At 41.3% G+C, this 27965-nt stretch overlaps 2 protein-coding genes across 3 annotated transcripts; one reads left to right on the top strand and one right to left on the bottom strand.

Annotated features, from left to right (window-relative positions):
• Window positions 1-45: 45 nt before the first annotated feature.
• Window positions 46-6851, bottom strand: morn4 (MORN repeat containing 4). Of its 2 annotated transcripts, none has more exons than XM_071913979.2 (5): window positions 6817-6851; window positions 5136-5212; window positions 2822-2936; window positions 2626-2735; window positions 46-2513 (listed from the first exon to the last, which is right to left on the bottom strand). In XM_071913979.2, exons 2-5 carry the CDS (start codon window positions 5200-5202, stop codon window positions 2365-2367), a joined length of 441 nt encoding a protein of 146 aa, XP_071770080.1. In that variant the 5' UTR covers window positions 5203-5212; window positions 6817-6851; the 3' UTR covers window positions 46-2364. The 2 variants fall into 2 exon arrangements, with proteins under 2 accessions (XP_071770080.1, XP_071770079.1); XM_071913978.2 differs by having other exon boundaries at window positions 5136-5209.
• A 1801-nt stretch (window positions 6852-8652) lies between these two features.
• LOC139923252 (ligand-dependent corepressor) lies at window positions 8653-27705 on the top strand. Its single transcript, XM_071913981.2, has 7 exons — window positions 8653-8749; window positions 19324-19389; window positions 20895-20974; window positions 21680-21812; window positions 23612-23932; window positions 24081-24177; window positions 26353-27705. Exons 1-7 carry the CDS (start codon window positions 8653-8655, stop codon window positions 27389-27391), a joined length of 1833 nt encoding a protein of 610 aa, XP_071770082.2. The 3' UTR covers window positions 27392-27705.
• Window positions 27706-27965: the final 260 nt, after the last annotated feature.

The following is a 27965-nucleotide window of genomic DNA, read 5'->3' as shown; positions in this document are numbered from 1 at the left end:
CAGCGCTGTGCCATTAACAAAGATGCTCCTTTTTCCACACAAGGTTTTATTAAACACGTCAACCTTTTACCACCGATGTGATACATAATCAGACCTATTTCAAGAGAATGAGTAGATACTGTGCAGCAGTCTTCTATAAGAGCACTCAAAGCAACATTATATTGTTACAGCAAAAAAAGGTAACCATGGTAATGCTATTTTCCAGGCAGGTGAAAGGTCCGGACAGGCACGCTGTTGAAGCACCATTTGTTTTCCTGTTGGATTCTAGTATATTCCATCCCATTCAGGCAGGAGTGTGTAGGCAAAGAAGGCTTGAGCAGGTGCTGTCAGTTACATAGTGGAAAGGACAAATCCCATTACATTTTTTTGAAATACGGCATATCAAACACTTTGTACATACTTCACAGCAAACATCAAGTATCGTCATGTGCTTGTGGATAGTTGTAGACTGAAGCATGCACAGGTCTGCTTTTCTGTGTCTAATATTCTCTTCAGTTTCTCTGATTGTACACTGCAGCAGACTGCAGTATCAAGGGGGTCTTCAAAGCAAGCAACAGTACTGGCCCACAATATTGACTATTGATTTTTTCTTCCGAGAATATAACGATGAAAACCAGTGGCTGCAAGAATCCAGCGGCAGAGGCTGAAAATTAAAATTTGTGGGTTTTTTTTTCCATTTTGCCTCAGGAATATTTACAATGGAATCTCATACTAATTCCCTGTTCAATCTTCTGGCCTTTTGGTTTTCTACACCACAAAGGCCCAGGGGATTGTCCTTATTGATTTGTCTTTATTGTTCAACTGTAAGGAATAACAAATGTTACGCTGGATGGATGACAGATTAAATAAACCCAAGGCTCCCTTACCTATAATATCAGTGGATTGTCTTTGGTTGAGGCTCTATAGAGGCAACCCTAGACAAGCCTCGTCTACGAAGAAAGACTCTGTAAGGCCTATTAACTGTTCAAGTACACTGAATTGATTTGGTATCACATAATAGCTGTGATTGGCTGTCATGGTTACTAAATTTTTAACATCTCACAATACCCAACTACACTGTCATAAATAACTCCAAACCATTATGTGCCCCTAATGACCAATAATAACAGTAGGAGAGTATTGTTGGTAAGTCAGTACAAACACTATCATTATCATTGGATAAATATACACTTCACAGAAAACCAAATAAATTGGAATTAAATACTCTTACTTATCTGATTTATCCATTCTTTCATTCAGCTGCCTCAACTAAGGTCTATGTCACTAAAACAATGCATTTTTTTCATCATTATCATGATTATTTAGCAGGTGTGAGGATGTCCTTTGAACCAGATCCCTCAGTTTGCACAGAGTCAGATGCGTGACAATTATCCAGCAGAGTCGGATCTCCTCCCCGATGATTTCCACTGGGAGAGCTTTATTGGAGTGAGGAGAGCTGGACTCGTGAGTGATGGGAACTGTGACTCGTCATCAGCTCAGCAGCGTGTCTCTTAGTGTGAAGGCAATCTTCAAACATACCACTGCGCCTCAGCTTCATTAGGATGACAGACCTCCTTCCTCCCTCCTGCTACTCCCCCTCAGGGCAAACGATGAAGAGGAGGGGGGCAAGAGAGGGCGATGAGCATCTATTGATTTTGAGACACTCTTAAACCGTTACTCCCTCACCAAATCTTCTTTAAGGCAAACGTGAAAATTGATCTTCTAAAAGCAAAAATACCATCCGTAAAATGCATTCATTGAATGATACAGTTTGCAGCAGCACTGTTAATTGAGATGAGATATTAGAAAGTATCACTCTGCTGTGATGGATTGCAGCATTTTTTGTCAAAAGTGAATTTATCTAAGTAGTGACTAATCATCTCCAACATACAGACTTAGAACTGTACCTCTCAGCTAATGCAGGAGAGGACCTGTCTTTAAAGTAGCCAAGATGTGCAACAACGTGGTAACGAGGTTTCCCTTATAGTCAGTAAAATGAGAGAAAGCTAATTATCCTACAGCAATACACTAAGACACTGTTTATGAGGACAAGAAGCAGAATGAGAGAAAAACAGCAGCAGCATTTGCTGCTTGCATGATTTCTTCAGTAAAACGGTGTGCTTCAGGGCATTGTGCATTTCAAAACAGTCATACAGAAATCCGCTGTTTCGTCACATTGCGTGTGAGGTGCATTCCGAGCCGCTGTGAAGGCTGAGCAAGGAAGATGCAGCGAAAGACAAGAGAAAGTGAGAAAGAGAAAAGAGAGAAAGGCGCAGAGAGGCGCTGGAGGGGGGTGGGGGGTGGGGGGGTATACAAGTACACATCCCTGAGGCCCTGCTGGAAGGTGCTGGAACCCTGACCACGTCTCCTCCTGGGTCACGGCGGTCATAGTGCCAGACTGCGAGCGTTGGAGGCCGAAGCCTGCGCCCGCTGCACCACTCCCGCACACTTCTCCCTCTTCTGCAGCTTGTGGTTTTCGAACAAACCCTCATTTCGTGGGACACCATGAGCACCATCTGGGAACGTCAGTAACCCTGAAGGTGCGGAGACAGGCACAGGATGAAGGATACAACGAGCAACCACACACACAGACACACAGAGACAAAATAAACATCGTGACGGATGAGCTGCTCCAGACAGACTTACCGTATCCCTCAACACGCCCGCTTTTGAATTCTCCCTCAAACCTCATGCCGTCATATCGACTGAAGACTCCTGTACCTTGGAACTTTCCCTGTGCAAATTCTCCCTCGTACCTGATGTAGTGAAAAAAAAGAGTTAATAAAGGTGTGGTGCCGGTGAAATTTGGCAAATTCTCTCTCTCTTACACACACACACACACCTCGATCCATCTGTAAAGAGTAGTACACCAGAACCATGGAAGAGTCCATTCTCGAATTGGCCCATGTAGCAGGTTCCATCCTGAAACTTGAGCTGGCCAACACCATGCCTCCGACCTGAGAGAGACGCACACCGACAGACTGTTGTGGCTGAAACTTCAAACTGAGGCGTGAAACACAACAAATCCTTTCAAGGCCAACGGTCATTTTGTCAATCCTAAAGATCTTCCTTCCATTTGCCCCTGGACTGTCCTTTCCACACATGGGCGTCATCGTGCTTCATCTAACCACTCAGCCTCTTACGGATTAATCTCTCGTAATAGTATGTAACACATACATGTATGGGTCTACCATCTGATCAGATCATTTATCAGAGTGGAGGGCATGCTATTTCAACCTGCAATGCGACTCAGGGTTTCATATTCACTTGATACTGTAAAGCCGCTACATATGTCACATGAGTCAGTACGTGCTGGGATTTAAGTATCCTTCCCCCCCCCTCTGTCAGCTAAAGGTTTACTACTGAATTAGGAGTCCCATCTGCCTCCTGCGCGGTGGGAATTATAGCGCTCTAATCCACCAGATTTTTTAGCAGGGATTTCTACTTTGGGATCTAGACGGTAAAAAACATGCAAGGAATGTATGTATGTTCCTCTCCTTGCTGCCTATGAAGCTGCTGAAGCTTAACCATGTCAGAATGCATGTGCCTGAACCCTTTTTAGGCAACTGCTAGAACTAACACGCACCCTCAGTTGCTACACCTAGAAGAAGTTGTGGAAAAATACAACCCAACTTCAAATCCCATTGATTGTTAAGTGTGCAGGAAAACATGGGCAGTTAAAATGGTGTGAACATTTGTAGTGACCTACCAGCTGCCGAAAATCATCACCAATCACACACTTGTCAAATACAAAATAAAAATCATTGGATGCTGTAGTTCCTTGTGGGTTGATTGGTTTGCTTTCCCAACAGCAGCTGACGGAGCACTCCTCTAAGATTTCCTAAAAGAGTCCAAAGTCTAATCCTGAAGATTTGACAAAGCCAGAGCTGGTAAATCTGGCTGTGTTCGTCATGGGTTGCCAATGCTAGCTAATTAGGATTTGGCTTAATAGCTTGAGCTTGTATGTCAATAGCATCACTGTGTGTGTGTGTGTGTGTGTGTGTGTGTGTGTGTGTGTGTGTATGTGCTAAAGCAGTAAAAACTTCCTTGTAATCTTTGCCACAGGTGAAAACCTTGACAAGATATTTCCCTTTCACAGAATAATTTCACTTTTTTAGTATGCATACCTACATGTACGTTCATTGGCAGTAATCCACCGACATATGGTGCGTCAGGGATTTGTAGTTACAACTGGTGTTCAGACTTTTTTTTTTTTCTCGTGTCTCTATATTAGCAAAAGGTGAACTTAACTTAAAACTGACTTAAAATGAATGACCATGGATGCAGAAAAATAACAATCACGTTGCACATTACTGCACTTTGTATGTGCAACAATGTAACGTTTAGGCAAGACTTTCAAAATGAAGACACTTCACTACACTAGAGTTCCCAGCTGGTAAGTAAAACGCCTGGTCTTATCCTGGGCTGATGATTTAATGAGCACCAATGCCTTAAGCGGGCAGAGGAGGTTGTTACCTTAGCTAATGGCACGAGATTCACTCACTCAAGCTGTTACCGTTGCTAATGGACGACGCTCTTCCTTTCATTCTCCCCAGTAATGGCTGTGAGATTTTCCATTTAAACTCTTATAAAATATGGTCATGGTCTGCCTGTTCCTTAAGTGCACACATGAGGCCATGTGAGACACTGATGACAGTCAATATTAGAAGTCGATGTAATTGTAGTGATGTAAACTAGTGTAAAGGTATTTGTGCAAAATATAATTATTTTACAAAAGGAAAAACATTGCGTTATGAATTCTTGACACAGATCACCTGCAATTACTTTTGCAGTAAATATACATTATATCTATATACTATTTTATCATGAGTTGGTACCTGAGCACTGTCACATGCAAGAATATCTAGCAAATCTCACCCTTAATCCAAACTATCTGTACAAAACATAGAATGCATTTTTCCAATCTCTCTGTCCCCCTTCACTGCCCTTCACTCAGCTCAGATTATCCCTGATCACTGATAGTACTAACCCGCATTAGAGAGACACATGCAGAGAGTTAGATGATGTCTTAGAGACACATATAAAGGCTGGATGTATAATGCTTCCAGTGAAAGCCCGTCTAATCTCAGTATCTGAATTGGTGAGGCTGACAGACAAACTTCATTTAAAAAGAGAGAAGGGGGGGACTGTCTTGCCTTCTTTCCACTCGCCGTGGTACTCTTCCCCACTGGCATAGGTGAAAGATCCTCTGGTCAGAGTCATGTCGCCCCTGCTTTCAACACACCAACACACACACACACATATTATATAGATACAAGAGAGTTGAAGAACAGATCTATATCGCTGACAAGCAAACAATATTTAAAGATAAAATCCACCACCCAAAAAATGAACGCTATATTCCTATGATGTTGACGAGATCAATCAGAATTTGAGAATTTGTGTTCATGGCGTCAGCATGCTCGGGGGTGTTGGGGTGGTAGGAGAGGGAGGGGGCTGTTTCTTCAACCAGAGGATAAGGGTTCAAGCCAAGCCCCTATGTTAGTAAGCATCTGCCCTCCTGAAGTGTCCTTGAGCAAGACACTGAATCCGGGGTGCTGTGGACCCTGACCTCTGACCTCACTGTAGAGGGGGGCAACTGAAAATAGAACTTACCCACAGGAATCAATAAAATATCATATTATTAGTATTAATACATGCACATATCCCTGACACAAATGACATGGGTGCTGTCACAGTGTCCACAAGATCAGCGTCCATGGAGCAGCAAGAGAAAGTGTCTTTGGGACATTACCGGTCTTTTGCTGATCAGGTAAAACTGCCAGTATAGCCAGGTATTCAGCTACTACTTACAAATGAACAAGCTAATTGACACATCTGTGCCAAAAGCAGCAATACCGTGCTTTTTGGGGTGTTTAGAACACAAAAGCATAATTTGGCATTCAATTCAATCAGCCAAACGAAAGAAGAGAGATGTCCGTGTTGTATTTCTAAACCTGGAAAATGCATTTGGCTCAGTATCACACAATGTTATGTGAGCAGCATTTGAAGTACCAAACGTCATCAAAAATTTGCTCAAAGCCTATTTCCGGGACATCCAAAAATGAGTGCCTCTGGATTTTCAGCATGAGCAGTGCGGAGAGCCGGTACAGAGTGGTTCTGGGAAGCCAGAATTTTAGTGTTGAGCCTTCTGGAGGTGTCCAATTCACTGAAACATCTGTGATGAGAGCTGCTCAGTTAATAACCCCAAGGACGTACCCGTTTTCACTCATCCCCCTTTCCTCTAACATTCAAGCCATGTTTCTGTGTTGGTGTTCATCCAGGTTTAACAGCACAGGGGGATAATTACATCAGATCCTGTGTACTGTTAATTGTCAATTGTGAATTCAGTTTAAGGGTGGATGTCCCCTTTAAAAACACAAAGTAACCCAAGCACTTGCAAAATGCATGAATATTCTGTGACTGGAAAGACTGGAAAGCATGACTGCTGCATGGCTACACACACATACAGAAAACCCTATTGCTTAAGTGATCATTCATTTTAAAACGATGATTAATAGCTGCCATGCTTTCTAACGTAGTAGTAATGCCTGTATTTTAGAGAATGGCAGTGAGATGTAATTGTACCCATGTTGCCGCCCTTGAATGAATTATTCATCAGCTCACATCAAGACTAAAACAGTGACTGTCTACTCCATCGTAAATGTCCAACTTGTGAATAGGCCTAGCTGTCAATATGTCACGATTAGTGCAAAGCCTTTACGTGTGGCTGGAATATCGCTTCTACTGACTATCTAATCGATTGTAGCCTACAGCGGACTAAAGCACAAGTCTGATAAGCAAAAAGAAACAATGCCCAACAAAGCTATCATTTACCTGTGCGCTACGTTTGCCGTGTCTGGAGCATGGAAACCACCTTAAACGAGCAGAAGGCGTAAAAATGTGAACATACCGGCTGGGAAACGTATGCTGCCTTCAAGTGCTCCTCGTAAGTTCCTAACTCCGAGTTCAAAAGTCATAAAAAATGGCTTGTCACACATTCAAGTGCCTTTGGTCGGAAATGATAACAAGATGGACCCTGTGACAAAAAGCCTTTTTTGGTGGCTGTCGTTTTATTTTAGATATCAAGAGGCACAGCTACCTTGTGCTGCAGCAACAGAATGAAAAGGAGCAGGCTAAGTGTCACCAGGCGTTCACTTTATGTTTTAATTCATTTATTAAAAACAAAAATATATGAAAACTAAACGTTAAACAAAGAGTGAAAATAGACACATACAACAATGCTAATTTATTACACCGAGAGCCAAACAATAACATATATTATTGCTTTATTTGATTGCTATATTGATGCTTTCCCATCATTTGTTGCTCTCCGCCCCCTAAAAGTCACAACTCAGCAACTTGGGTGTCAGAAAATTACCTCTATTTACTACGCTTTCACGTTCGCGTTTATGCGCTTTCAGCTCATAATTGCAACATTTCCGACAGCACCTGAAGGCGGCATTACAACAGCATCACTGCACCCTGACCGCCGCGCTGTTTCATTGCATGACTGTTGTTGCCTCTCATTGAAAACTTACTCTGATTGGCCTAGTGCTACAGCACAGAGACGGTGGCAGACATATTTATAAAGGGTAGTAAGGGAATTTTCTGAACCACTTGCATAATTAGGCTATGAAGCAGACTTAGATCCATCATAACAGCCAACAGGACCGGTGTTATTAACTTTCATTATTTGATTACAGCTAAGTGTAGTCTAGGGCACATTAAGAATAATGTATATAAGTATTGTTAGGGGAACTGGGTTTCAGCAAACATGTTTACTGGCCAGGGCTGACGAAGAAGATAGACATAGAGGTTTTGTTTTGCTCAAACACGACTCCATTTTAGCTAAAACAGACAAATTGGCTTGAATGGACTATACACTATTTACAGTCTTAGATTTTTTTTTTTACTTAAGTATTGGCCTAAGTATTGTTCAAATCTATATAGGCTATTGTCAAATAGCCTACGTCTGAATGGGAGTACTTGTTTAGATTGCACTTTTCACTTGAGTGAACAGCAAATAGGCTATTTAAAGGGACATCATTATGAATTCGTGCATGCTTCAGAATGACTAAAATCTTATTCAAGTAGCCCAAAACATATAAACTGACAGGCTTAGCCTATCCTAATGTGTAATCTACTCAAATATTACAATTACAATTACAATTTGCCATTTGGCAGACGCTTTTATCCAAAGCGATGTACACATGATATTTTAATACAACACAAGCAAGGATTTATTGTTGCTGGTAGGGTAAACCTAAACTCAATTTACACACATTTTTATTGCAGAATAGCTTAGCCGCGTTTAATTTTGACATAAATCTGTATGTCATAAATTCATACCATAGCCTACTTCATAGCCAGTGGTATCAAACTGATCTAAGTGACGGTGATATAGGGAAAAGGCGTCTGAAAATACAACTGTTTTGTTTACATTGGTAAACAACTAGATGCCATAGTTTACCGAGCCTTTCATTTCCCTCCACATTAGGCTACTCCTCTCCATCTCTGGTTATTTTGGTTATTTCTGAATGACTGTGAAACCTGTGAGCATTTCCCTCCGGAGTGATTTCCTACTCGACTCGGGAGGCGCGCGCGTTCATGTTACAGCTAGAGCGCTTCCTCTTCCCAAACGTGAACGCGTCCAGAGAAGGTCGGTAGAAAATGGCGAGTCTGTGCAAAAGGCAGCAATGCACAATCGAGAGGCGCGGCTTTCGGCAGGAACTTGACTCGTGGCGACACAAACTCATTCACTGTGTAGGTAAGGAGAATGTCAATTGCACGCTGAACAAATTTATGGTTTCAAATCCGCCGCTATTGGACGTTTATGGGTGTAAATAACCATCTATAACCGGGCTCACCCGGGGCATCTCCGAGCGACTTTTTGTCCTCAACTGTTTCCTTTTCACGGCAGCAAGCCTGAGCCAATGAGCGGTTAGTAAATGTTGCAGTTTGTGACAATTTGGCTCTACTTCTTGGGGTACTTCATTGTTTTTATTGATTCCATTCCGAAGTGTAGCCTTTCGTTGTTTACTGGCGTAGTTTGTTTAAAGGGCACAGTGTTTGTTTTAAAGGGAGTGTCAAACAGGAATTAGGCGTTGCGTCGGCCAAACTGCGGACCCCGTTTGCTGAAATGCGCGTCCCCGTGTGATGATAGCCTACTGTATTTTGGATGGGGGAGGGCGATGCATGCCCGTGGATGTTTTCAGTCAACATTACTCGTGTTTCTCAAATCACCTCCCGTGGGCGCGCAGTACTGCAATGAGGAAGTCAGAGTAACTAAGACCCCCTTGGAGGAATTTCCTTTCTTTTCGATTTGCAGCCTGTGCTGAACTTCTCTAGCGTCCAGTCCCCCAGCCCCCTTTAAAACAAACAAAAAACGTTTCCGTAAACCATGCAGGTTTTTATTTGTTAGTCTACAAGCTAAAATATGTATGAGCTAGCTGTTTGTGTATGTATGTATGTCTGTGTGGGGGTAGGGTGGGGTTGGGTGGGGGCTGAATCTAAACTAACGTCGTGGTAGAATCTGAATATCAAGGCACACACACTTATCAGTGAAATGGCCAAAGTAATAACATAGCTTTTATAAAATACTGAGTTGGGACCCAGTGGTGAATCACAGAAAGATTTTTCCATATGTACCAGCAATGTAAGGTTCCCTGAAACACTGTAGCCTACCATACTAGCCCTATAACATGTAAATATAGTTAAATAGGTGCAGAGTCATTTTGAAATGTTTCAGTGTCCGTCTTGGTTAGGCTTGCCACCTTTAATGCTCAGTTTGGAAGAGTGCTTTAGCCAAATCCCCTATGGTCTCCTGTTCAGTATTTGCTGTTTAGAGCCTCCATGTTCTGCTGCTGAACATACTATGGGGTGAAATCAAATTTAACATTCCTCTTCATGGATGACAAGTAGGCATGACCTTCCCTTTGGTCCTGCTTCCAATACACGTAATGTGAATATATATTATAGAACTCTAAGCCAGTTAAAACAGAATACTGATTGCAGATAAAACCCAGATTTATATTTTAAAGTGTTTTATATTGGCAAAAACTCTTTCGATTAACAATAACAACAAAAATATTGAGGGCGGAAAAGCGTTAATCAGTGCAAAACAGCAACATTTCCTTTAAAAGTGGCCTTTTACTCTTACCCTTATTTCCCCCTCTGTTTCTAAAGTGCAAAATTTAAAAATGAAGCTCCAAAAGCCTATTATGTGGCTTGTGAAAAGTGCAATACAAATAAAGCTAAACTGAATAGAAACAAAACTAGTTAGAATAATCCTCTCTCTCTCTCTCTCTCTCTCTCTCTCTCTCTCTCTCTCTCTCTCTCTCTCTCTCTCTCTCTCTCTCTCTCTCTTTTACAAATGTATGACCTGTATGCATATGCATTTTTTTTATGAATATTTACATTATCATTAATATTTACTGGAATCATTTTGATCATTCATCAGATTGCATCAATGACAGATTGTATACAATATAAGTAGCAAAAATGTTGCAAACAGCACATTTTCTGCAATAGACCTAAATAGTAGGCTATGTAGCACTTTCATTGTGTAGTACAATGATATTATAATTAAATAACCAAATAGACACCTAAAATCCTGTTTTGTTTTGTTTTTTAGAGCATATTCCAAACATAACATATAAACAGACAAGTGTTCAGTTTCAGGTGATTCCTGTGGTAGCAGAAATTGTGACATTGCTGCTTGAGTCTTCTGGACGTTTGTGTTTTGACTATGGCTTTTTCCTGAAGCATGTGACCTAACATCATTTACCTACATAGGCAACAGAAAATACCCTGCAGTACACTTTGCAGTTCGCCTTGTATTCATTCTCTCACATTGTCAAGACATAGATGTTTTTTTACAGTCTCTTGCGTTTGACAGAGGGGCTTGAAGAACAGGAAGAGGCCATTTTTAAATCTCTGTCCGACTCCCGCCGCCCCCCTTCTCGTGACTCAGTAACATAGCAACAGCCAATGCGGACACACACACCATCACACACAGAGTGAGCAAGCACACTGAGGAGGAGAGAGGGCTGCCTGCTGGTTCTAGTTTTTGCTATCAAATTTGCTCTGTAGTCATGTTTTATTATGAAACGGTTTAAATTAAATTAATTACAATATAATTTTTTGTGACAAACTTAGCAGGCTGATAGTAAGATTAATGTAGTTGATTATTGCCAAACGATGGCTCTTTACTCACTCCAGATGGTCACTGTGCATAGGTGTGCAAAGCTCTGTTGCTGTTGAAATGTGTGTTATTTATGTACAAGGTGTGCTCTGTGTGTGTGCACAAAGTACTTGACAAGAGTAAAAAGAATGGCTTTTCAAAGTGCGTTGTGAGCGAAGTTCAAGCGGGCTTGAATTAAACAATAAAGGTAATCAAACTTCCCAAACGTTAAGATTTGTGTGGTGTTGTAATAAGTCAGTGCATTCAGATGAGTGGCTGGCTCTGCCCTCTGCATCTTGACTAACAAGAGCAAGTGAAACTAAACATTTAGGGGGAGCAGCTGAAGCTGACAGTCTACTGCTCTTGACAGTCTGTTGCAGACCAGTTTAACCCAATTTTAGGTTCAGTATTATGTATGATGCTTTAGGCTTCCTGTTTGAATGGACATCACATCCTTGGTTGTAAGCACTACTTATTTAACTTGAAGGCAAAATATTAGAGGTAGGCTAAATGTAGGACTTTTAATGTAGGTTAACTACAGCCTATCTCAGACTACAAGGCGGTTCAAGTTTTGCTCCATTAGGGCAGTTCAAACGAAATGCTTGCCGTCTGGTTGGGAAGCTGTTCACACTACGCGATGGGACAAAGTTGGGCGTCACACACGAAGACGAGGGATCACACACTACCTGATTCTGTCATTCAAAAACATTTTCCCATTTGTCCAGAACAGTTCACTGTAAACACAATTACAGAATAGCTGTTCTATCATTTCTTGCTCCATGGTACAGAAGCTGCAGATTACATTTACATTCCACATTACATTTGCACTGTCCGCAGTGTCGAGCCCGTTCACACTACAGGATAATGTGTGTCAACCGTCCAGCCCGAGTGTCCCTCCCCCAACCCGACTAGCCCAGATTCAAAATGGGCTTAGAATCAGCGTTAAAATCGTGTAGTTGGACCTAGGCTTTATAATACAGGGTAAACATTTTCCAGCTAAGCAGCCTACAGTACTAGGTAGGCTATCTGCTGATCATTAGAAAGAAAATGGAGAGAGAATAATGGCATTCTGGCTAGTCACTATCCCAGGCTCTGGACCATTCAGTTAGGCAGTTCTTCCTCTATGATTGACAAATGTCCCTTGTTCCCCAGCTATAGTTGTAAAGCTGCAAAGTACATGACAACAACATCAGCCTGCTTGCTGTAGAATGGCATATTCTGTCCATGACAACAAGGCCATACTTTTGTTTGGCTTTTTGGTGGAGAGGGCTGCACGCCACCACCACCCTGCTGACATTGAAATGGACATTTTGTCTTTGTGTATTTAATGTGAGCAATAAAACCACAGGGCAGAGAGTAGGGCAATTGTCCCACAGAACAGCAGAAACTATTGTCTGTATATTTGTCTGTACATGTGTTCATGGTACATCAGCCCCCAGATGCAAACTATGTAGCTGAAAATGTGTACTCTGTCCTGATTTGGGGAAATTTTGACTTCCAAACAGTGTGGAACAGACTGGGCTAACATTGAGAACGCCTGGAATTTCAGTTATTCATGCATGTATTTGACATGTGGGCGAGTTGGATTGAGGATTTACTCAAACAGATGACAAGCAAATATTGACAACAGGCAGATTGTGTTGTTTTTAATTTTAACTTTTACACAGTCCATTTTCTGTTCCTGCATGCCCCTTCTGATGGGCTTTTGGTCTACATTTTTTAATTTGCAGAAGGAGATGGCTGAGGTTTGTTGACATTTTGCGAAACATGGTATTTTGTTGACAGACACAACTAGACCAACAGCTTTAGTGGTTTCACATGAAATGCACTGTCTTGACTGTGTGTGTTTGCGTGTGTGTGAGAGAGAGAGTGTGTGTACGCGCCCACATGTTTTTATGTTCGCCTGTCATGGTGGTCTCAGAGTTCTGTTATTCAGAGTTTTGCTTTGTGCAGCATTACACCATTTGAGTGTCAGTTTGCATCATATCATGTTAAGTATTCATGGAGTGTGTTTTCCGCCTTAGATCTTGCTCAAAGCTGTCACCTCATTGCCCACTGTATAGCCTGATGCAGCTATTTTGCTTGCGATCAACTCAATGTGTTGCAGCCAAATTACATTTCAAGCACTGCTTTGCTTATGCCTGTGAAGGTTGTAATGCCTTAATAATATTAAGCTTATTTCATGTTTGTTTGTCTATTGACCCACAGCATGTCCTTTTTGTGGGTAGCGTTGTGGGCTACATGCATTTCAAATGGCTAGGCATTAAGCATTAGGCTTAGTCTCGAGATATGTGATGGGCCGAGTTAAGATGAAAATAGTCATGTACTGTAGCTCGACTAATTTGTGTAACTTTGTGATCTCTCCCCTTCAGCCCTATCCTACGAAGCCATAGAGCCTTGCTCAGGCATGTCAATGACCCTCTTTGTACAGAATGAGAGTATGATCCGCTTCACTATGCGAACATCATATGATTAAATAGATGATATAATCGTAAAGGATGAAGGGATTTAGGATCAATTAATTTATTGATTACTTCCGTAGGCTGCAACCAAAGATACCAAATCCAACTAGGTCTATTTTGGTTATGCGCTGCTGTGAGCTGAGAGAAGCTCCCGTTCTGAGAGCTTGTGGTCTCTCCCCCTGTGAGTTGTACTGTAGTGTCAGTGGGGGATGGGTTGAGCAAAGGTTGATGCAGAGCCATAGACCCTCAGAGCTAGAGCAGCAGAGAGAAGGGTGGGCCGCCCAGCGCAAAGAGCACTGCAATCTCATGATGAAATGTTTGCATTCTATTAACATTTGAGGAAAAGCTGCATCAAGTCAGTGTTGTTGTTTTTGTGCTGCCTCAATCATAGAATTAGCATAATTGCTAATTCCATGAATTGGCAAAGTCAAACCTTTTTTCCAGTGATTGATTGGTTGGTTGTAGGAATACAGACACACACGAACACCCTCAAAGTCACTTGTGTGTTTATATATTGTCTTACTGCTGCCTATCAGGAATTTAGAGCCAGGAATATGGGCTTGCCATTGTAAAAAATGGTAAACTCTAGCCGAATGTCTGGGAGACCTAGTGGGTGGAGGCTTTTTGCCTGATTAATATTACCTTTGATTGGAGACTATGGTAGTGCAACTGTGGTAGCAGTGATTCGACTACTACAGAAGATGTCCTATTTGGGCTATATTTAGAGGAACTTGCATTGTACAACTGAAAGGGATGTTAAATGGGAAGTAGGGCATGTTATTTTCAATTGCTTGATTAAATCTTCTCATACCAAACAAGTGACGAAAGTAGTATTAGTAGTTCACATTTCTACAAAAAAAATATTTTTTGAAGAACTAGGCTATTTCAAAATACACATTGGGTAATAGATTGCAAAAGCAAAGAAGATTTTCCAACAGTGTATGAGGAAGAGAGAACGTGCAACATAATTAGGAGCTTCATGAATCCAAATTAGGCCAAATTGAAGGCCTATGTAGGTGGACTTAATATCCTCCTACCATCACAGTAGGTGGGGCATTGAATAACAGTACAATGGTTCTAGGCAGTAGCAACAGGTCATTGAGCGCATCAAGCATTGACATTAGGAAATTAGGTTACATGCCTATGATTTAAAACTGGCATGAACAACCAAGTATGTTTTGTATCACCTCTTTGTGATTATTACACGTTTCTTGCCTTGAACATCAGTGTTCCACTAAACATGCTCAAACACACTTATGCTGTGCCATGCACTTGCACTGCACCCCGACATTAACAAGGGGCTAAGCCTTGTACCAAGGCTAGATTACCTAGTGGTTCAGTGTTAGGCCGACCTTTTGGCTACACTACCAAGCAGTACAGTATCCAAAAACTTAAAGGCATAGCGTTACTAGCATCTAAGCAGTAAAGAGGGTTTTAGAACGCATTATGTTCAGTTCTCAGTGATTTACAGTGTAGGTTAAGGTTAGGATTTAGGGAGGTTAAGCTGATCCTAGATCTGTGCAGAAGAGCACTCAGAGCCCCCTGAAAGGGGATTTCTCCTTCTAAGTGCTGTTGGGAAGTACAAGGGTGTCACTCCAAATGTCTCCTCTCTTCCCAGCCCTGATTGGTTGGAGATGTAGGTCAGAAGAAGACTAAGACAGATCGGGTAGGGTTGTTACTCACAATGAGCACACCGAGCTCCATGGAAAGATCATCTAGAAAGTGCCTAAATAGACTGGGCCATGGTCAGGTTTTGTGGCTCATGTGTGGCTTTTTATTTAGGGAGCCTGCCTTGGCCCAACACATTTTGGTAGCCTTTATGTCAACTTACCTTTATGAGTATAGGCTACCTTTTTAACAAAGGCTGTTTACATTTATTTTTACATCAATTACAATATTTGGCCTATCTAAAATTGTATAGCAATGAACATGAACCAAATATACTTATGGTCATCTATTTGGTGAAGTTGGAATACATCTTGAGTATAGAGATTGCCTGTAAAGCGTCTTGCCTCGTACAGTAGAAATCTATCTGCCTCTTTCCTCGTTAGGCAGTTTGTCAGGGTGTATTTGATATTGGCCTGTTCATGTTGTGAACACACAACCTACAGAGTCTAGGCTGCATCCAGATGGACAACCAGCCTCATGGACCTCAAAGCCATGAATCTGTTTATAATAGAGAGGTGATTATGCTGTTGCTGTGGAATCAAGATCTAGAAATCACTTGGAAACAAATCACACATCTTTCTTATTTTAACTCTGAAGAATTGGCCTGTCACCTAAGTGTAGCAGAATAGCATTAAGCAGTGTGAGTCTAAATATCTCACTTGGCCAAGAGGAATTTCTCTCCAGTCGGCTGGTTTACCTGCATGGCAAACATTGATTCAAACCTAGTCTCTTACAGTGGTGCCCAATTTGGGACAGGTTTCACTGTGGTGCGAGGACCACAGTGGTTGAGCATAGCGATGTAGTCCTGCCTGTTAGTTTGCTTGTAGGGCTACAAGCACACCTCAGACAAGCAAGACCAGTCCAGTAAAGAATATGGCTGAGACTGGAGATATTACTCTTATTTGAATTGGCTGCTAAAAATAGACAAATCTCTGAAAATTGTTATGATAATGGTCTCCAACCATAGGAGTGTTGGGGGCGGGTGGTAATATTGCATTTGAATGTCATGCCATGCCAACAGTTGCTTTAAATAAACATAATGTGGTGAGAGTAGTACTGTAGTTATACGGTTTTAATTAACTAATTGGACATAATAGTTTTGAAATGATACAATGAGTATGCCGTCAAAATACAGATTGTCAGCTTCAGTTTGAGGGGATTCAGTTTGAAGCCATGTCAGATGAACAGCTAAAGAACTATACTCCTTTTTAGTCATGGTCTCCCATTTGATTAAGAGATTAAAAAATCCCTGTTGTGCAGTGACTTCCTAGTGTTTGAAACCCATAAACGTCACCAGACTTGCTATTTTATTTCATGCTCTCTTTCCAGCCATTTTGCAGTTCAGCGTACCTCTATGAGGAATTGAGCTGTGTCTTCACTCGGCTCTTAATTGCCTCAAGGCAGTCTGCAGTATGTGGTCGGAGAGAATGAAAACACGCCAACAAGGGTCTGAAATGTTTGATTGACATGAGTGACCTTGCTGGCTGTTTCCCCACACAGGCGTCGCCTATAGATTTCAAACAGAAAAACAAAGAAAAAGGTAGTTACTAACGACTCTGATAAGACTCACTTATATGTTGTCGACTCAATAATAGGCGTTGGATGAAGATTACCAGCCTAGTTAACCTAATATCTTTGTCTTGGATGTCTTTCGTTACTGTCCTCAATAAGTTTCAATAATCTTTTGTGGTAAGCCCAGTGGCACCTAATACTGGGCTTCTTTTGTCTTTTTCTTATTATCACTTTGTTCCACACCTCTGTACCCCATGCTTTATATTGTATCTTGAGGCTATCTGATCACTATACATCAAGCCAGATATATGTAGGAGCATCTGAATGGTGGCCTAATTCCTTCTCCAGCATAATTAATTGGCTAATGTTCCATCAAGCAGGCAAAATGCTTAACACACCTTATAGGCTGAACACTATCTTACTATTTCTACATCCCAAAGCCCATAGCTTAGGGTAGGGTACCTATAACTAAGCATAGGACAGATAATGCAGAAGTTGGTGTTTTTTTAATCCGTTTTTGTTGCATTTTAACCATGCCCACTGCTCACTGTTTTATACACTCATTTATTTTGTAGAGCTTACATGGCAGCAATACACGTTATCAATATTTTATCCGTTGCACATGTAGGCTGCTTGTTCTACTCTAGTGTGGTTTAAGCCTAAATCTAAGGAGCTGGCACCAAAAAATGGTTTTGTTTTGAAGAGGCTTGTGTGTAGGGACTCTTTTCATCAGCCTTCATTCCACACTATGATCTGCCAGCAGAAATGTGTTAATATTGCCTCACTGTTTTGCAGTATGACGCATTTTTAAATGCCCTAAACCGAATTCCTGAAGAGTAGTTTGATGTCATGGCGCTGCTCTGTCAAACGAAAGTGGATGACCTACTTTTCTCCCCTGCCTCTGAAATATTTCAGAAATAGGATTGGATAGCTGCAGCTGAAGTCCTGTGCACTAACCCAGAAACAGACTAACGCTGCAGCTATAGGCAAGACTATATTTCACCACCTCATTTTTCCCCCCCCTCTCTCTCTTTATGTTTGGCTCTTGAGAAGGGGGTGGGAGTTGTTAGGGAAGCTGAGAGAGAGGGCATTTTAACAGATGACAGCTTTTGATTAGATTCACTGTGAGTTTAGGAGAGTGGATGGCAAGAACTGATGAATATTTTTTCCTTGGCTTATTGTTGTCAACTGTGAAGACATAAGTAAGTAGGCCTTTAGTGTATATCTCTGTAGTTAAATAGACTAGTGCATCACATTTGGCTAAATTTGCTTTTGCAATAACCTATTTTTATTTGTAGTTCTAGGCCTATATTATACTAATGGTAGTGATGCACAGCTGTCTTAGGTTGAGCAGCCTGGTTTTAGTGTATTATTTTTAGTGCTACTAATGAATAAAGCTTTTATGTAATGTTATGTAAGTTATCACACATTTAAGATATCAAACAGTAGTCTGTTGCCATCTTTTTTGTAGTCAAAAATATTTGGTTAATGACTTTTAGCGTGCTAGTGTCAAGCAGGTTTGGAATAGCGTAAGCTCTTGTACTCTCTCTGATTTAGGATCCAGTTCAGCAGACAGATGTTACCTCTGACCTCTTTACCGCTTGGATTAACACATGTAGTAGTTTTGGATCTGGTATATTGACCCCATGGCAGTAAGCAGACATTGCATATTGTGTTATGCACTGTTCAGTGAAGTCCTGTTCAGCCAAACATACTATGTCCTCTGAACAGCTGGGACTGTAGGAAACACCCGTCTCATGAGTAAGAGAAATATGCTTCTTTCTTTAGTTTATATATGATATATGGGTTCTTGTAGCCAGACTTTGGTCAGCTTAATTGGCATTTCCCTAACTGTAAACTGTGTTTAAAACTATGTTTAGTGGATTTTGTAGATTTGGTTTTGGTTGAATTCCTCATCTTTACCATTGCCTTGATATGAATAGACAATACCTGACTCTGTGACATGATACTTGTGCGATACTTTGACATCATCACCTAGCCATCTTGTTTCTGGCAGTTTCTTTTTAATGTTACAACATGCAAGTGCTCCTAACTCTGTAGTTGCTTCAGTTGCTTGGCAACTGGAGGATGGAGCGCATGTATTTACCATTAAAGTAAAACCTGGGGTGAAAGCTGATAATGTGTGTTTTAACAGGAGAAGAGGGTTGCTTAGGGGGGTTGTCAAGATGAAATGAAAAGGCAAAGACAAGCTTGGTTGTATGGATAGGGCATGATCACACAAAATGTCAGCAATGTGTAGTAGGCTAGGCCCTAACTGATCTTTTTTTTTTTTTTTTTTTTTTTTAGTAGAGCAAATTAATTTGGGCCCTTGGGCAAATTGGGTTGTCTTAATCAGTAACACATTTTGAGTGTGTTCTGCAGCTGTTGGTTTCAGGACCACGCCTGAATGAAGAATAAATCATTGCAAATGTTTGGTTGAAATGTACACATTCTGCTCACTGTTTTATGATTGCCATTGAACATTGCATACTCATTGAATTTAATTTCTTTCATCAGGGTTTGAGAGCATTCTGGAAGGTCTGTTTGGTCCAGAGCTGGTAGAAGACCTAAAATTATTTCACGGTAAGATTTTCACAACAAACAAAATAAGCTGAGCATATCTCATTCATCATAATTGTGCTCTTGGTCAGGCTAACAAACATGCTTTCGAATGACATGTAAGAATTTTGTGGTTTGAATGTAGTCTATCTGTTATCTACCCATTATGACAATGCTGCTCCATTGTACCATCTGGTACCCCTCTACATTCACTCCTCTCTACAAGGCTGCCCTTCTGGCTGCTGAAGAGAAGATGCCTTGTGTTCCTACAAAGTTGGTGTTTTGGATGGCGTGGGGCCAGTGTAAAAGTCTGCAGTTTCCTTCAGACATTTTGACAATGCATGATGTTAGTGAGACAATAGTGGGCATTATTTGGGTTTTCATGACCTTTGCAGTGACTGTAAATGTCTAAGTAGGGTTTCTACAATAGCAGTTGGTAAGGAGGGCTGCTGGAAATGAAGTTGAACTGAATCAATCCATTCCTCATTCAGTCAGACGCTGAGAATAAATGAAAATGCTTTTTGTCATGGCCTATGCATTCATGTTTAATTCATTAATAAATTAATTCATTCATTCATTCATGTCTATATTAAAAACATAATTAACAATAAATTGCGCTAACCTACATGTAGACCCATGCTCCCTCTGTGTGCAGGAAGAATAATATATTAGCCTGGAATATTATGCTCAATAGATTCAAAGTGAATTTAGAACACTGCAGGTTTCAAATAGAACCTATTTTTCATGTTGCAGCTCGCAAGCCACTAGTCGGTGAGGTTGTCGAGTTAATGAGAAAAGAGACAGAACCTAAAAACAAAATGTGCTATGATGTAGTCTCTCAAGCAAGCATAACTGTTGTCCTTGGTGTGATTTTATTATTGTTGTTATTATTTTAAGGTTGGAATTTTGTTTAGGATTAACAGATGTCACAGATTTTGTTAATACTGATATAATGCTGTAAATCTTGATTCTTCAGCCAGTCTAATACGTGCTCTATAATGTTTTCTCAACGCAAGACCTTTGCCCAGCTGAAGGTTGGGCCATTTGAATTTATAGGAAGCAACTAGATTTCCATGGCAACTACCTAGTGCATGCACTTGTACACTTGAGCTGAGATCACTGAACACAAGGACATTTTATGTTCCCCTCACCAACAATTGTGTGAATAGCTGTTCATTGTAATGATGTTTCTGTTGAACATATATCCCTGTTTCTCTTTGTGCTATTTTTGTCACACAAATATCCTCATGTGGCATAGAACAGCAAAATAACTTCTGTTTAGCCCCCATCGTTTTGTTTTTATTATTCACCCATGACTTGTGTTCAGATAAATGAAAATGGAAGTGCAACAGAATTTGGTGGTTAGTAATCAACCTAAACAATGAACTGCAGTGAAGCCCTCCTTCATGCGGAAACAGCACTCCCTACAATTTTTAAAAAACAACTTTAGGGTTTCTGAAAATGTTGTTATACATTTGTGATTTTCAGTGCTTGTCATCTGAAATGTGTCTTTTGTTTTGTGTCCCTAGATTGTGAGCCTGAAGCAGTGTCTGATTGGTCATTCGATGAAAACTGTCTATTCTGCTGTTTAAGACGAGACAAAGTCAAGGTAAGCTTTCTTGTTTTCTGTACTTCTCTCTTTACATTGCTCTGGCGCCTCATTTCAACCAGTGGTAGGGGAAAAAACAGTCTAAAAGCAACAGAACCTTCTTTCTTTAAGACAATCTTTTGTGGCCTTCATGCTTTTAAATAGTAGACTATGGAGAAAGAGAGAGGAAAGGACGTGACAAAGGTCACAAGCCAGATTTGAACCCTGTTGTGAGTCTGTACTATGTGCCTTTGCCCTTCGAGCCACCAGGGTTTTATGGCGGAAACACTTTAAGTAACTTGAATATGTAGAGCTGGGCCCACTTGATGGTAACTGGGTGAAATTATTCGACTAATAGTTATATCTGAGAGTGAAACCAATACAAATTGAACCAAGTGCATTAAGATTGTCAAGGAAGTGAATTGGATTACAATTTGTACATCAGTCAGTAACAAGCTGCAACTGTTGATCGTGTTTAAAACCAGATTTATCTCCACCGAAGTATTTCCCCACTGAGGCAAGCTTTTCTTTTTCATGTTATTTTCTCACTAAATTATAGGCCTCACACAGAGCCTTGTATGACTAATGCAAAACATTGTAGGGCCCTTTTAAGCAAGGCAGTTTTTTTTACCAAAGCAACATTATTTCATCTTCCCATACATTTTGCTCAGTCCATTAGTACCCTATTTGAGTATGAAGACCTGTTTGTGTTTTGTCATTTGACAGGAACACTTAGTTGGCTTAAGCAACCAGGGCCTCGAAGATACACCCAAGGCGCTCCTGGTTAAAGACCAGACCAAAATCAACAGACTAGAGAAGCAAGCTGAGGAATTTCTCAATGCAGTTCTCTGCAGAAAAGGTGAGTCGCTGGGTCAGGGATGACTCTGGAAATGGGTCACTTGTAGGGGTGCAACGGATCACAAAACTCACGGTTTGGATCGTATCACGGTTTTGAGTCACGGATCGGATCGTTTTTCGGATCAGCAAAAAAAAAAAAAAGGGTTAGGGTTAAATTAATTTAAAAATGTGCTACTTTGGCTCTGATGCAGCCGCCTCTCTCTGTCTGTAGTCACCAATCTGTAGTCTCGCTCAATGTCCCGCCCACAGCACTGATTGGTTACACGTCACAAGTAATAGCCTATCAACACTGAAGGCTATGCCACAGACAGGCAAAGAGACTGGAGCTTCTCCGAGCGGAGCTGTGTGTCGAAGGGAAGGCAGCATATTGCCGAAGTTGCAATAAACATCACAATCTTGTGATCTGTTTCAATGATGACAAGCATGCCCAGTTTCCCAGTTACACCACTGAAAATGCCCGAAGTCATAGCCTACGGGATTTCACTCAATGGAGGCGAAAGCGACGGCTTTTAAATCAGTCGCTCTTCCTTTTTTTTTCTTCCCTAACGCAATCATTGCGCTTCAGAGTAAAACACAGCACGCATCTGTCTTGTCTGTATCTTTTCACTGCAACTCTGCATCGAGATTTAGGGAATTATTACTTTAAAAAGTAACACCGGCAGTAAAACTGTATTTCACACTATGATGGTTAAACTTTGCAATTAATCCGCGGTTCACATGCGTGCCGAACCGTGGGGGGGGATCCGTACGGATCACGGATCAACTACGGTCAGTTACACCACTAGTCACTTGCATCATTGTCTCTCACTGTTATGACACTAATTAAGCTTGGTATGTTCTTATTAAAATGTAAAGAAAGTGTTTTCAGCATGACTTGAAAGTGTTGCAGCTGTGTTTATAAAAGTATTATAAGAAAACACAGCAGAAGTGTTTTTGAAAGCGACATTGATGTTGATGTTGTGCCTCCCTTCTCTAATTACATTGGATGCTAAGTGACACAATTATACACGGTGAAGTGCAAACTGTTATCTTAAATTTGAGGGTCCTTTCAGCCGCATCAAATGAACATTTAAAGAACTGCAGAGAATTTGGGCAGATTAAGTGCAAGGTTGGAATAAATGGTTGGGTAGTTGAAAAAAGGCAGCAGAGGCCTGAGTTACCAATCAAGCTTTGAATCATTAAGTTCTTGCTACAGAGAAGGTTGGCATGGACATTTCTTGGCATTAATATTTGATTTAGCATTTTCTTCTTTGTTTTTTCTTTTGAACCATATGGGAAGTTTATTGGGGAGATAAAAACCTGCTAAAGTTGCTCATGCCAATTTTGAAGTTCTGCTGCACAAGCATGACGACTTTGAGATGGATTAACATCTCAAACCCATGTGTACTTGTTCTGTTTCATCTCAACCATGAACTACATGCTGATGCAGAGTAATGTAGAGCAAAGAATAATTACTGATAAATCATCAGAAATACAAAATGGATGGAAGGACATAATTGTCATTGTACACTAAGGATTTTTGATAACCTATGAAATATGACGATGATATTTTGCACTGGGGGTAGTGTACTGAAAGGGCTTTTGTTCTTTCATTGTTCTTTGAATATGGCTGAAAATGTCCTCAAATTATAGCAGTCGGACAATCTGCACTTTAAACTCATAGTCATTGTGTTATTACACAGCTGAAGTAATAAGAGATGGAGCCAAAACCTCAAACAAGGTGTCACTCACTGGCACTGGTGGATCTCACAGAAGAAATATATGCTTAACAATTTTTTCCTCCATGTTTTTCTTTCTCAGATGTGCCAAGCTTCTCAGACCCGCACATTCCAGTAGTGGCTCGAGAGATCATGCAGAGAATGATCCGCCAGTTTGCCGCCGAATATACCTCAAAAACCAGCTCCCCTCAGGATAGTGGCTCAGATCCCCAGCCTTGCTCTGACCAAAGCTTGCCGCGCCCACCCTCGTTCTCAGGGGCTCCACCTTCTACCAGCCCTGCTGCCACTCTGGCTGCCTCCGCACACAACCAGAACCCCGTCCTCAGCAAGCTCCTCATGGCCGACCAGGACGCCCCTCTCGACCTCACCGTCAAGAAGCCCCCGGCCGAGCCCAGTGAACAAGGTATTGTGAACTTCCACACATCCTTAACAGAGCAGCTCATTCCGGACTGAACCAGCACACCAGAGATGGTGCAGTCTGAATGTAAAATTGGAATTCACTGAACTGACTCTTAACCTGTGTTTTTTTTGTTTTGTTTGTTTTTTAACAGAGGGAGTCCTCGACTTATCTCTCAAAAAGAACCGCTACAGCAGCAGCCTGCCAGCCCACAGTCCCTACCTTTCTCCAACCACATCCACACTCAAAGGGTAAGATAAGTTTCTCTCTCTCTCTCTCTCTCTCTCTCTCTCTCTCTCTCTCTCTCTCTCTCTCTCTCTCTCTCTCTCTCTCTCTCTCTCTCTCTCTCTCTCTCTCTCTCTCTCTCTCTCTCTCTCTCTCTCTCTCTCTCTCTCTCTCTCTCTCTCTCTCTCTCTCTCTCTCTCTCTCTCTCTCTCTGGTCTCCAGTCCTTGAGCACTGCAGTAATGAGTTTTTGTTTTCTGCAGATCTGCAATAGCATGGTCCAGTAAGACTGTGAAATTAAATGCAAAATTAAGCTTTAGTAACTTAATAACTTATTTCATTTCTTGAACAAGGAACCGTCTTGTACACATTGAACCTTCCAATCCACAGATCCATAGTTTTTAATTGTAGATCAATATAACCGATTCCAGGATAATTGAAACCACACGAAACTGCTCCTTGAGGTCTGAAACCCTGCAATACTGTAGGAGATAATAAGTTAAAAAAAAAAAAGATTATTTTAGGAGTTGCCTCAGTGACTGAAGAGATTCCCAATGACAGTCATTCAGTAGTAGAGGTGTTAAAAGTCGTACTTTCACAGTTACTGCACTGCATGTGATGTTCCTCTCCAGAGGAGGAGATATAGCATGAAAGTGTTCTCACTTCAGAACATTAGCATTTCCAGTACCTCCATTATCTGGCTGGTAACACTAGTAGTTTCCTCATCATGCATGCTTTTCATCAACATTATTTTTTCCTCATGATGCCAACTTTTGCCATAGAGCATATTCACTGATGATATCAACTCTCTAAAATTATAAGGCATTTCCTGGAATGAAATTTAGCCAAACCAGAGGGCTGCATTCCCAGTGTAATTACATTCTCTGTACAAACAACTCCCATTTTACTCTGATCTTCATTTGAATCAAACATTTGGATCAACATCTTTTTTTTTTTTTTAATCTAAAAAGTATTTGAGTCTGTTTGTAGATTGATTCTGTTCTGTTTTCCTTGAGGGCAAAGCTTGATATCATCATACTATGACCTGGATGTTAGTGCATTTGGAATTGATCATGCCTGTAATTCAATTTTAATTTGGATTAATTAAGCGCCAGTTGCTTTGCTACAGCTTCCTTCGCTGCTTTGGGAGCTGATATGATCTAAAGTGATGATCATTCCTAGCAGAAAAAAGCTGCCAGTGATTTTGATCTTACACTGCGCATGGGCTATAGATGCAGAATTTTATATCTATAGCCTTCATTCACCATATCTTCAATTTGATAAGTGGTATCTAGATGAAAACCAGTTGCATCACAGGGCTAGGGAGTATTAAATGAAGAAAAGCAGAACTCTGTTATTAAGACTCTTAAGTAAACACTTTTTTGAATATTAATAGGTAAAAGGGATATTTTTTCCCCAGATAAAGTGTATTTTATTGTTTGTTTATTATTCTTCCTTCACTTAAACACTAGTCAATCAGTCAAACATCAACCACCTTAGTGAGAGAGAATCAACTAGTGCATCCCTATTCACTTATGTTGAGTGTCAAATTTACATTGAGTGTCTCCATAACAATGGACATTTTCCTTTGGTCAATATTTCTGAGAATTTTTGAATATGGTAAACCAAACAACCCATTTCTGCTGGCTTACTCTTTTATTGCTGTGCTTGTTCAGTGGTAACGTCACACACAAAGGGCCGAGGGCTAAACTTGCATTAGTCACTCGTAACACATAGTCAGTGTGCCCTGCTCCGCTGCTACATGCCAGGCTGCTTTACTGCAACGACAAATGTCCCCTCCTCCTTCTTCTGGCTGTGCTTTTTTGAGCCACTGGAATACATACATCTGTATGTGTTCCAGTATATATCTTTTTCTTTTCTTTCCTTTTATTTTCTTGGTTTCTTTGCCCTTGGTTTTCCTTTTGTTTCTTATCTTATGTTGATGCAAAATTTGTAAACAGAATCGTCAAAGCAAACAAATAAACAAATTGTCAAACTTGAGCCTTTTTGTTCTTAAAAGCCACACACACAACCACACAGAGACATTTGTTCAAAAAAAAAAAATAGTGATGTTACCAAAGCAAGGTCATATAATAAAGGAGTGGCCAACATCCTCCCCTCCCCAACCCATCCTCCTTTTAGAAAAGAGAAAAAAGGCACTGTGCAAGCTCTGCTTACACCCAATTTCCTTCCATCCAATCAGGCGATCCTTGAGAGCGGACGGGCAAGTCGGGCTGTTTATGAGGAGCCTACAGGATGGGAGGAGGAGGGAGAATATCGGCCACTCCACCCATTATAAGCCTTCCCAGCCTCTTGCATACTCGCTGCACATCAAAGAGGAGGTTGGTCTGGCCCAGGAGAGCGACCCAGAGTCACCTCCCAGCCATAACCACAGCTCCACACCTACTGACCTCTTCAGAAATGGATCTGCATCCTGGAATACCAAAACTCATTTCGGGGCTCTGCTCAAACTCAGAACCAACAGTGAGGCTAGCGAGTACCTTAAAGACTTACCCAGGTTGTTGGAAGCTGCTGGGCTTTTCTCAAAGTCGCTGTCGTCTGATAAAGGAACCATCCAGGAGGCCCGCGGAGACCAGGGCCTCTCCCTTTCCCCTTCATCATCTTTTGACCTCAAGATTCCCCGGGTGCGAGGCTTGTCCACAGGAACGGATCAGTCTTGGGGTTCCTTGTCCTCTGAGTTTTCTGGATCGCTCTGTGAGAACGGTCTGGGAAAGAGGCTTCGTTCTATTCTACCCAAGCACGGCCGGAAAGGGAGCAATGGAGGACTTGACGGCCCGGGTGCGGAGAAGGAATACTGGGCTTATGACACAGACCGCCAAGCCTTGGGGGGAAACTATCCCGCCTTGGATTCAGAGTCGGATCTAGGTAACAAGCAGCCGAGGAAGAAAAGAGGGCGTTACCGGCAGTACAACACTGAGCTGCTGGAAGAGGCGATTGTGGTGGTGATGGGCGGGAAAATGAGTGTGTCTAAAGCCCAGTCCATCTACGGGATTCCACACAGCACCCTGGAATACAAGGTTAAAGAGCGACTGGGGACCTTAAAACATCCTCCCAAAAAGAAACTGAGGCTGCTAAGCCAGGTAGAGGAACAGGATGTTTCGCAGTTCCCCGAGGGCCATGGACTCCAAAACTTGCAGCACAATGAGTCTGAGAAAAGAGAGTGTGCGTCCACAGATTATGGCAGTGAGTTGTTTGATGCAGGCCTCTCACCAGATGAGTAACGTAACAATGTAACAAGGTGCAGTACTACTAATGATGTACTTTTAACCGGTTAACAATAATGTTGCATTTGCTGGACAGTGGCAGTGACAGAGTTGTCTTTCCATCATACCCAACTAGTTGTATAACAATTAATTTAAAAAGCACTTATTAATGAATAACTTATTTGACCTGGTCATTTTTGGTCGTTAATACATACACATTTTTGTCTACTTTAAGTGGCTGCCTGTCTTCAACACTATAAGTGTCCCACTGCACTACATATTGCCCCCAGAAAGCTCCCTTGTGCTTTCTTAGGAATTTTAACACACATGTTTTACAGTATTTTCAGTTTTTGCTTTTAAACTGAAAATGGTGATCCCTGGCTTTATAAATGTCTTCTTAATAATCAGAGCCACATGGAATCATGTCTTGGCAAGTGGCGCCCCTTACTGTCCTCTGTCAGTACTATATATTTTCTCTTAAAGAGCACTTGACCACTTATTCAAACTAAATTCATATGCGTCATGCAATTATGCATGTTGAGCACTGTAAATATTAGGTTAATGCAAATTTTCTCCATTGTATAATGCATTT

Source organism: Centroberyx gerrardi, chromosome 15 (assembly GCF_048128805.1).
Source record: "Centroberyx gerrardi isolate f3 chromosome 15, fCenGer3.hap1.cur.20231027, whole genome shotgun sequence".
In the NCBI taxonomy this organism is placed as follows: Eukaryota; Metazoa; Chordata; class Actinopteri; order Beryciformes; family Berycidae; genus Centroberyx; species Centroberyx gerrardi.
The sequence above is the reverse complement of the archived record's forward strand: the minus strand, read 5'-3'. Positions and strand labels throughout refer to the sequence as shown.